The 11,500-nt window shown below is 38.6% G+C and overlaps 1 protein-coding gene across 3 annotated transcripts in view; it reads left to right on the forward strand.

The window, feature by feature from the left end:
- Positions 1-10,533, forward strand: part of si:dkey-9k7.3 (circularly permutated Ras protein 1) — a 31,102-nt gene extending 20,569 nt beyond the window's left edge. For all 3 annotated transcript variants that reach the window (XM_061909209.1, XM_061909210.1, XM_061909211.1), the window contains 7 exons: positions 2,350-2,456; positions 2,534-2,640; positions 5,824-5,941; positions 7,825-7,965; positions 8,034-8,127; positions 8,197-8,223; positions 8,333-10,533. In XM_061909209.1, coding sequence (XP_061765193.1) covers positions 2,350-2,456; positions 2,534-2,640; positions 5,824-5,941; positions 7,825-7,965; positions 8,034-8,127; positions 8,197-8,223; positions 8,333-8,473 — 735 coding nt within the window. In that variant the 3' untranslated portion in view covers positions 8,474-10,533. The remainder of the gene's footprint in view (positions 1-2,349; positions 2,457-2,533; positions 2,641-5,823; positions 5,942-7,824; positions 7,966-8,033; positions 8,128-8,196; positions 8,224-8,332) is intronic.
- Positions 10,534-11,500: the final 967 nt, after the last annotated feature.

Below are 11,500 nucleotides of genomic sequence, written 5' to 3' on the forward strand. Positions count from 1 at the left end.
TTGGGAGAATGTCATGTGGTCAGATGAAACCAAAATAGAACTTTTTGGTATAAACTCAACTTGTCGTGTTTGGAGGAAGAAGAATACTGCGTTGCATCCTAAGAACACCATACCTACTGTGAAGCACAGTAGCTGTTTTTCTGCTAAGGGGACAGGACGACTGATCCTTGTTAAGGAAAGAATGAATGGGGCCATGTATCGTGAGATTTTGAGGCAAAACCTCCTTTCATCAGTGAGAGCTTTGAATGGTTGACCAAATACTTATTTTCCACCATAATTTACAAATAAATTCTTTAAAATTCCTACAATGTGAATTCCTGGATTTTTTTTCCACATTCTGTCTCTCACAGTTGAAGTGTACCTATGATGGAAATTACAGACCTCTGTCATCATTTTAAGTGGGAGAACTTGCACAATCGGTGGCTGACTAAATACTTTTTTGCCCCACTGTATATTTGAAATAAGACCACTACAGAAGAACAATGTGTTGGTCAGTGATACATCAAATATTGGGTTTTACATATTTTTATTTTTCAACCAAAATGCTTTTACCGGGTTAGCGCAGTGTTTTTCAACCACTGTGCCGCTGCACACTAGTGAGATATTATCTGTAATCTCACCTATTTAGGTTAGAAATATTTTTTGCAAACCAGTAATTATAGTCTGAAAATTATGTGTTGATGTTGAGTGTCTGTGCTGTCTAGAGATCGGCAGAGTAACTGTGTAATACTCTTTCATATCAGTAGGTGGCAGACGGTAGCTAATTGTTTTGTAGATGTCGGAAACAGCGGGAGGCAGTGTGCAGGTAAAAAGGTGTCTAATGCTTAAACCAAAAATAAACAAAAAATGAGTGCCCCTGAGAAAAGGCATTGAGACTTCGGGAAGGCTACGCAGAACAAAACTAAAACCGAACTGGCTACAAACTAAACAAAAACAGAATGCTGGACGACAGCAAAGACTTGCTGTGGACGGCGTCCACAAAGTACACCCGAACATGACATGACAATCCACAATGTCCCCACAAAGAAGGATGAAAACAACTGAAATATTTTTGATTGCTAAACCAAAGTAGTTGCGGGAAATATCGCTCAAAGGAAGACATGAAACTACTACAGGAAAATACCACAAAAAGAGAAAAAGCCACCAAAATAGGAGTGCAAGACAAGAACTAAAACACTACACACAGGAAAACAGCAAAAAAAGTCCAAATAAGTCACCGCGTGATGTGACACAGGTGACACTACACCTACTTTGAAACAAAAGCTACATTGATGCATGTTTGGTTATGGTTTAAAAATATCCTCTTAAGGCCCAAGCTATTTGCTTACATGTTTTTTTTATATTTCTCTTTGCTATTTGAGCTTATTGGATCCTAATTAGAATAAAAACTAAGAATCATCTTTTGATATGATGTACTTAGCCTGTCACTAAACATGAAGTACACGTTTGTGACTTATGGACTAATTCTTATTTTTAAACTTTTTTTTTCCAAATTCCATTGTATGTTATAGTCTTCTGACACCACCAGATGGCAGTATAAGTGTCCACATAAGCAGCCATAAGACCCCAATTCAGTAGTGTACACAATTTTGGAAATAAGAGCTAAAAGGTGCTGTCCACGCATGTGGCCTTTAAGTCTTTAGAGCAGGGGTCGGGAACCATTTTGTCTGAGAGAGCCATGTAAGACCAATATTTCAAAATGTATTTCCGTGAGAGCCATATAATATTTTATAACACTGAATACAACTAAATGCGTGCATTTTTAAGTAAGACCAACATTTTAGAGTATAAATAAGTCCCTTATGCTTTCTGATAACATTGTTATTCTAAAGTTAACCAATAATAAATATAATACTTCTTACCATTAATGCGACATCTTGAACAGGTGTGATAGAAAACGGATGGTTGGATTAAAATGCATGAGAATGTTTTATAATTTCAACGTTATTTTTAACACTGTGATTACCAGCGAAATGTTTCATTTCTTATCGTGTTAAGCAATGTCAGCTAAGATTTATCTGAGAGCCAGATGCAGTCATCAAAAGAGCCACATCTGGCTCTAGAGCCATAGGTTCCCTACCCCTGCTTTAAAGGATTTAGAGTCAAATCCAAGAATTGCGACACCGACTTTTTACTGTCAACTGTGTTTTGTTTTTTATTGATTTCTGCTGGTGGTGTGCCTCTGCATATTTTCAATGCAAAAAATGTGCCTTTGCTCAAAAAAGTTTGAAAAACCCTGGGTTAGTGGAAAAAAAGGGTTAAACCCACTGGTATTAGGTGACCGTATGTGTAATTTGGACCAAATAATTGGACCCAAAATGAATCAGACATGATGTTTACATTCATCAGGTGTTGACTGCAAGTCCCAATATGCTGCATTCCGAGTTTGAGCAGATCATTGAGAACCGCACGATAGCCACACACTGCACTGTCACGCTGCTGCTGCCCAAATCGCTGTAAGACACACACACTGATGTGACCAAACTGGCGAAACATGACATCACAGGTGGGTCATGCTCTGCTTCCGCTGCAGGCGTATGAAAGGAGAAAAAGAGGCCGGACACAAAGCGGCCAGAAAGGTGGGAAACGTGCACTTGGATACAGAGATCACCTTCCAGTTTGTTGCCAATGAAGAAGACGGTAAGCCTGAGACCATTCTTGTTGCTGCAAGACAGGAAATTTGAGGTCATGCATGAGACACAACAACAACGTGAGCTTCCTTGAGAAGTGCTCAGGTGATGACTCAAGTGACCGGTATTGGAAATATAACGGCAAAGGAACCTTCAACATGCTATAGCAAACAATCACAGGTTGTGGAACAGGCAATGAGTGATGGCAACTGTCAAGGCAAACAAAGAGAACCTCTATGGAAAATTGTACAAAGCAAAGTCAATTAAGGCATGTTTGGGTGAGGCTGGTGCAGAAGAACCCAATCAAACACCCTTGGACCATACAGATATGGTAAAGGTCAGACAAAGCTCCAATTGTACGAAAACCAAACAGGTTTTTCCCAAAAGAATTAAAGCAAATGTGAATGCTTGTGTTGACATTAGTGAAGCAGAGTAGAGAGGGACGGAGGGAAATATAATACAATAGCAGTAGTCATTTTATTTCAGACCCAGGGGGATTCATATCAACGAAGAAAAAACATAAAATGATAAAACACACATAAAAGAAATAAAATAAATAAAAACATTTTTTTTTTTAATTTTTGGAAAAAAACACTCCACAATATTCAAAGTTTACTCCCCAATGGTTCCACAGACCGGATAATTAATAGTTAATTACCATAATTAATTACAGAATGATGATGGTCTGGTTTCAACATCACTCTTATTAATACAGTGGTACCTCAACTTAAGAGCTTTTTGAGACAAGAGCTGTCTCCCAGCTAATTGTTATGCTTTAGGTTCCAAACAAGAATTTGAATTACAAGCATGTCCGCCTTTAGTTGGTGTAGCAAATGTCACAGTGAACCCCGTAATGTCGCCAAAAACATTCTTATTAGCTTATAGCTAGAGATGGACACAACTTTGTATTCCAAGCATGGGAAGGAGGAAAGTCAGTGTGAGGGACAGTGCTTGGAAGAAGTGGACGATATTCATTGAATTAAAGAAAGAAATCGTCAAAAGCATGATCGAGCGTGTCCCCAGCTTGGCGAGGTAATTCAAGAGTATAACTGCTAGTTTGCACCGAAATGAAGCAGAATAAATTTAACGCCAGCCAAGTGTATTAAAATAATAAACATTTTGTGGTAGTTGTGACCGCCGCTTTACAGTCTGTCAGCCGTCCTTCTAGCGATCCAGTAATGCACAGGCCAAAATACTGTATATAAAGTGAAGATTTCAAATAATCACTGGGTCTTTTCATTTATATGATACACACTACACAGACATACATTAGGAACTTTCAACACTCAATAAGTGTTTCGGTACATTACTCAAATACTGTCTGTGTACAACTTTAACGCAAATAACCATTCTTATTGTTACAAAATGCACTACACCTAACATACTAAAACTCAGTGGTACTCAACCTTTTTTCAGTGATGTACCCCCTGTGGACATTTTTTTAATTCAAGTACCCCCTAATCAGAGCAAAGCATTTTTGGTTGAAAAAAAAAAAGATAAAGAAGTAAAACACAGCACTATGTCATCAGTTTCTGATTTATTAAATTGTATAACAGTGCAAAATATTGCTCATTTGTAGTGGTCTTTCTTGAACTATTTGGAAAAAAAGATATAAAAATAACTAAAAACTTGTTGAAAAATAAAAAAGTGATAAAATTATAAATAAAGATTTCTACACATAGAAGTAATCATCAACTTAAAGTGCCCTCTTTGGGGATTGTAATAGAGATCCATCTGGATTTATGAACTTAATTCTAAACATTTCTTCACAAAAAAAGAAATCTTTAACATCAATATTTATGGAACATGTCCACAAAACATCTAGCTGTCAACACTGAATATTGCATTGTTGCATTTCTTTTCGCAGTTTATGAACTTACATTCATATTTTGTTGAAGCATTATTCAATAAATATATTCATAAATTATTTTTGAATTGTTGCTATTTTTAGAATATTTTTGAAAAATCTCACGTACCCCTTGGCATACCTTCAAGTACCCCCAGGGTTACGCGTACCCCCTTTTGAGAACCACTGTGCAAACTGATTGTATTGATTTGTATATATATATATATATATATATATATATATATATTATTATTATTTTTATTTTTTATTTTTATTTTTTTCTCCCTTTCTGAGTTGCGGGGGTGCTGGAACCTTCCGCCCGAGTGCAGCTGGGATAGGTGGCAGCCCCCCACCACAACCCCTTAAAAAAAAAAGTCGTGCTCAGCATGTGAATGTGTTACATAAATATTATTTAACTTTATCTTCTATTACTTTATTACTGTTATTTTAAACATAATAGGGATAAGAGGTAAAAAAAATAATGGGTGGATATCCTGAGTGTACTTGTAATGAATAGAAACGTAGTGACGGATCTGTGTGGTCTTTACAAGATGACTCTTAAATTCTTCATAGGGTTATTTTTATTCTGTCGTTTATTTATTTATTTTTGCATTTTTAAAGCATTGTGGTTTGTAGCTTATCTGTACTTATACTGTCACTAGCTTTTATAATACTATTTGTTCCTAAGCTCCACGTTGTTGTCTGATGTGTATTGTATTGACTATTCATTTATTGACTATTTATGGTGGGCTTTGTAGGCTAGAAGAACTTCAACAACCTGCTGCTGAAAAGAATAAATTGCCACTAGAGGGATTAATAAAGTTGTTTGTTTTGAATTCAATTTGAATGATGACATAATAACTGCACATAAGTTGACTTATTTAAGACTTCAAAAGCAGGTGTTGTTAAAAGACTTCTCTGCTGTGGTACAACTTATTGTGCTAATAAAAATGCAAATTAAAAATGTTTTTTTTTCGCATCTTTATTTGCACAAATGACATATTGTACCGATGAATACCGGTATCTGTACATTTAGCAAACTTAATGGTCGTTGACCTGATTTATTAGATTTGACTACAAGATGGAGGGGCGATTTTGCAACAATTAGACTAGAATATGCTGGAAAAACCTCGCTGGCCAGACTCCTTATTAAACCCGTGATGTCTCGCGGGTCGTAGTTTGGACATCCCTGGTTTAATCAAATGCTTGTTGAATGATGAATCACTAAAAAAAGCATTATTTGTAAACAACAAGTACATTTGTACGTAAAAACTGATTTCATTGGAGCAGCCAAATTGGATTTGGTCAAACAGACCAAAAATGTGATTGCTCTGATATTTGTTCCAGCATCGGCGCCACCTTCAGGCGGTCGCGTGTCCATCCAGCTGCAGCTCAGATACATTCGGCGGGACGGACAGAGCATGCTCAGAGTATTTACCATGGACCGTAATGTTACCAATGAAAGGTGATTACTACAAACATCAAAACCAGTGAAGTTGGCTTGTTGTGTAAATGTTAAATAAAAACAGAATACAATGATTTGAAAATCCTTTTCAACTTATATTCAATTAAATAAACTGCCAAGACAAGATATTTAATGTTCGAACTTAGAAAGTTCTTTTTTTTTTTTTTGCAAAGACCCGTCAGCGATCCTGTTCTGTCTCCCTGTAACGTTTGTCTGATCTTGAATGGGATTGTGCTGAAAATTTTTATTTTCTTGAAGGAACTCTCCTGAAGGAATAAATAAAGTACTATCTAATCTATCTAGTGTCATCTAATCTAATTAACTTAAAATTTAATGGCAGCAACACATTGCATAAACGTTGGCACAGGGGCATTTTTGCCACTGTGTTACATGGCCTTTCCTTTTAACAACACTCAGTAAATGTTTGGGAACTGAGGAGACCAATTTTTTAAGATTTTCAGGTGGAATTATTTCCCATTCTTGCTTGATGTACAGCTTAAGTTGTTCAACAGTCTGGGATATTGTTGTCGTATTTTACGCTTCATAATGCACAACACATTTTCAATGGTACAGATTTGGACTACAGGCAGGCCAGTCTAGTACCCACACTATTTTACTATGAAGCCACGCTGTTGTAACACGTGGGTTGGCATTGTCTTGATCAAATAAACAGGGGCGTCCATGATAACGTTGCTTGGATGGCAACATATGTTGCACCAAAAGCTGTATGTACCTTTCAGCATTAATGGTGCATTCACAGATGTGTAAGTTACCCATGCCTTGGGAACTAATACACCCCATAACATCACAGATGCTTACTTTTGAACTTTGCGCCTAAAACAATCTTTTCCTCTTTGTTCCGGAGGACACAACGTTCACAGTTTCCAAAAACAATTTGAAATGTGGACTTGTCCGACCACAGAACACTTTTCCACTTTTCATCAGTCCATCTTAGATAAGCTCAGGCCCAGCAAAGCCGGCGGCGTTTCTGGGTGTTGTTGATAAACAGCCTTAGCTTTGCATAATAGAGTTTTAACTTACACTTACAGATGTAGTGACAAACTGTAGTTACTGACAGTGGTTTCCTGAAGTGTTCCTGAGCCCATGTGATGATATCCTCTACACGCTGATGTTGGTTTTTGATGCAGTACCGCCTGAGGGATACAAGGTCACGGGCATTCAATGTTACGTGCAGTGATTTTTCCAGATTCTCTGAACCTTTTGATGATGATACAAACCTTAGATGGTGAAATTCCTAAATTCTTTGCAATAGCTCATTGAGAAATGTTGTTTTTAAACTGTTCGACAATTTGCTCACACATTTGTTCACATCCTGGTTTGTAAATGATTTCATGGAAGCTGCTTTTATGCCCAATCATGGCACCCACCTGTTCCCAATTAACCTGTTCACCCGTGGGATATTCCAAATAAGTGTTTGATGAGCCTTCCTCAACTTTCTCTTTTTTTTTGCCACTTGTGCCAGCTTTTTTTAATCATCTTGCAAGCATTAAATTCCAAATGAGCTAATATTTGCAAGAAATAACAATGTTTTCCAGTTTGAACGTTACGTATCTTGTCTTTGCAGTCTTTTTAACTGAATACAAGTTGAAAAGGATTTGCGAATCATTGTATCCCGTTTTTATTTACGATTTACACAACGTGCCAACTTCACTGGTTTTGTGGTTTGTAATTTACGATTAATACACGACCTCTAACTTCTTGACACAAGTGTATGTGTATGCGTGCGTCCGTGTTTGTGTGCGTGTGTGTGTGTGTGTGTGTGTGTGTGTGTGTGTGTGTGTGTGTGTGTGTGTGTGTGTGTGTGTGTGTGTGTGTGTGTGTGTGTGTGTGTGTGTGTGTGTGTGTGTGTGTGTCCTCCTCAGCATGGCAGTGCTGTCCTCGTTGTCCCTGCCCATCATTCAGCTCAACTCCTCGCAGGCCAGCGCCGCCCTGGCTGTCAGAGGCCGCTTCCTGGACGCCAGACGGGAAAGCGAACAACAGATGAAGCTCATCGAGAGAGCAATGTGAGTATTATGGGATGGATGCCAGTGAACGAGCCCCTTTGTGTGCGATTGTGGCATCTGTCCCCCAGAGAGCACAACCGTAGTTCGGAGGACAGAGATACGTACCAAGAATGGGTCAACACCATGGAGCCGATATACAACAACATCCACAACTTCACCAGGGTGAGTTTGTCTTCCAATTTGTCCACTTTAGAGCCTTCTACCAAGTCTCTCACTCTCTTGCTTTTGCAGGCTAGGTCCGTCATATCCGACTCTCAGGTAAATGACATCACAAGGCGCTGCTTGTGGTACTCCCTGTTTTGGGCTTCTTTCCTCCATGATTACTGCTGGAATGTTCTCTAAATTGCCACTGCTGTCGTCCCTGCAGTCTCTGACAGACGCGGGTGCTGTGCTGCTGTACACCATGAAGCACAGCAACAGGAAGACCATCATGATCAAGAACAAACAGGACCTGGAGCCAACATACAACATTCACTTTTCCCCTAACTGGCAGAAATCCAAATACTGAAAGACACACGCACACACACACACACACGCACACACTCACAGCTGAAAGGCCCTGTTGCATTCTGCTTGGTCTCTGTAGGAATTGCTGCATGAGCAGGGGCCTCACGTAAAGGGTTTTTCTTACTAGAAATGGACGTATGATGAAATCCAGAAAGAGGATATAAATTCAGACCTATTCAAGTGTTCGTACGCACAAATCCAAGCACATTTTTTTGTTGCATCGCAATCAACTTGAAGTCGACCGCAGACATGTGCGTGGCTCGGCGCACCCAGACCAAGTCCCCAGAGGGAAAATAACGCCAGAAAATGGATGTGTGGATTGGTTTGAATTATGCCAGCATAATATCACAAAGGATATGAAAGACTTTGACTCTTGTTCGATTACTCAATTTATGAACAAAATACAGGAGCACTTATTGCGGTGGAAGCTGTATAGGCGACCACCCACTGATGCTGGCCGCCTGACACGGCCGAGGAGTCACAGGTTACCGTTTTGACGGAAATCGATGGCGAAATGATGGCCAATATTAATTGATATTCTGTATGTCCTCACAAATATTTATATGAATATGAATCATTAAATGTTTTTGCGAGGCGCAGTTGGGAGAGTGGCTGTGCCAGCAACCTGAGGGTTCCTGGTTCAATCTCCACCTTCTACCATCCTAGTCACGTTCGTTGTGTCCTTGAGCAAGACGCTTCACCCTTGCTCCTGATTGGTCCTGGTTAGTGCCCTGCATGGCAGCTCCCGCCATCAGTGTTTGAATGTGTGTGTGAATGGGTGAATGTGGAAATAGTGTCAAAGTGCTTTGAGTTCCTTAAAAAGGTAGAAAAGCGCTAAACAAGTATAACCTATATTTTAACCCAATATTTGCGTCCTTACCTTTTTTACATACTGTATTTAGAAACAAATGTGGCCAGTGTTGGGATAGGGGTGTTTAGTCACTTTCCCCCCAGTCGCCATAAACTGGCAGCTCAAAAACGAGTGACATTCATATCTATGGTTGACCGCTTTGTCACACTTTGTGGATAATTATTCCGTCTCTTGACTTATTGATATACTTGCTAATTTCCTCTTTTGAGCTGCTCACCTTCTATTGTAAAGCGGTTCCGGTTAGACTTTTGTTAAGGACAATGTGGTCATCATTTCTTGTTTCACTCCTTCAGATTCGAGCTACCTTCACGCTGCTAACTGTAAATTCAATAAATCTGTGAAGTGACAGACACCTAAATATGTTCACCCTTGTTTAATGTTCATGTGGTTGTTACTCAGCCAGCGTCTGTGGGTCTGATGGACCCGTTGCATTTTTTTTTACTTTTAATGCCTCACAGTCATACACATTTATGTTAAAATACTAAACTTATCCCAATAAACATCTGTTAATATACTGAACAGATGTTAACCTTATCCCAATAAACATCTGTTCAGTAATTTAACATAAAAGTGTTTGATTGTGAGGCATTAAAAGCCACAAAATGCAACGGGTCCATCAGACCCACAAACACTAGCTGAGTAACAACAATATGAACGTTGCACGGAAAATTTCTCTGCCAGTTTCTGCATCCCACAGGGATTCTTCTTTTGTGTTTCTGCACCTGCGGTTCCCACAAAGGTTGCAACATTGTTTGTCAACACTGTCTGCTCTCATTTTCTCTCACATTTGACCCTCTGATGTTCTGTGTACCTACACTCTGTCCTCCTTCTGTGTGTGTGTGTGTGTGTGTGTGTGTGTGTGTGTGTGTGTGTGTGTGTGTGTGTGTGTGTGTGTGTGTGTGTGTGTGTGTGTGTGTGTGTGTGTGTGTGTGTGTGTGTGTGTGTGTGTGTGTGTGTGTGTGTGTGTTACACAGAACATCATTTTCCACACTTCTATTAGCCCCGGGTCCAGTGGACCCAGACATCTTATATGTAATAGAAATGTGTAGGGGAGGTGTTTGGTGTGTGGTCATTAAATATGTATTCTGATACATGTTCTTCACAGAAAATGAGCCATGAGTTTCAGTTTGAAAAATTAATTAATTGTATCATTTTTCTTTTAATAAATAATGACAACGGGTCCCACACTTTTTATGTCGAATAATTATAGTTTTACACACAGAAAACCATGCAAAATGCATATAAATGACGAATGAAATAAAGAAATTAACATTATGATATAACTTGATGAGCAGAGGAGGAGGATGGGATAGCACCATTGTAATTGTCTTAGTTTACGCTTACAGGAGCAGTATGGTGCATTCAGGGACAATCTGAAAACACAGACTCAAATGTTACTTGGACTATTACCGTATGCTACACCATTATTTGGCTCTACGGGGGGTTATTTTGAAGCCGTCCTCGCTATAAAAAGCGCAGACACCAAAAACCAAGGCAGTGTATGAGACCCAATGCAAATTTTTGCTAAAAAATGATGCTAAAACTGGGCGCGGGGTATGAAAATCGAGGTCTCAGAGTAAGAGAACTCGTCTACTGCTGTGAAAATTTGCCAAAACATGCATCCCTTGTTGCCCGTTTAGAAAAAAATAATACAGCACATGGCGAAACTGTAACGAAACCCCATGAATGAACTTGACATTTCTTACACAGCTTGCAAACCACGACTGTAACTTCAGAGAGGTTAGCTATGAAATTTGGTACAAACCTTAAGGGCATGAGTTTGCGCAAGATTGGGGGAAAAAAACAAAAAAAAACATGGCCGCAATCAAGTAAAACATCTTTAGGGCTTAGCTACTTATAGCTTGTCATTGACCATTTTTCCAATAATGATTAAAAACTGTATTACATGGAAAGTGTTAACTAGATAACAAACTATAACACCAGAATCTTAAAATTATAAATTTGACATTCTTCAGTAGGAGGGGTCAAATGGGATAAATATAAACAAATAAATGTTTAAATAATTACCTAAATGTCTATTTAATAATTAATTATAATTGAAATTAAATACATAATTGAGTCATTATAAAATGTATAATTACATTATTTGATCATTTACATATCATTGATTTCATTTTCTAATAATTTAATTATTTC

Source organism: Nerophis ophidion, linkage group LG08 (genome assembly GCF_033978795.1).
Source record: "Nerophis ophidion isolate RoL-2023_Sa linkage group LG08, RoL_Noph_v1.0, whole genome shotgun sequence".
In the NCBI taxonomy this organism is placed as follows: Eukaryota; Metazoa; Chordata; class Actinopteri; order Syngnathiformes; family Syngnathidae; genus Nerophis; species Nerophis ophidion.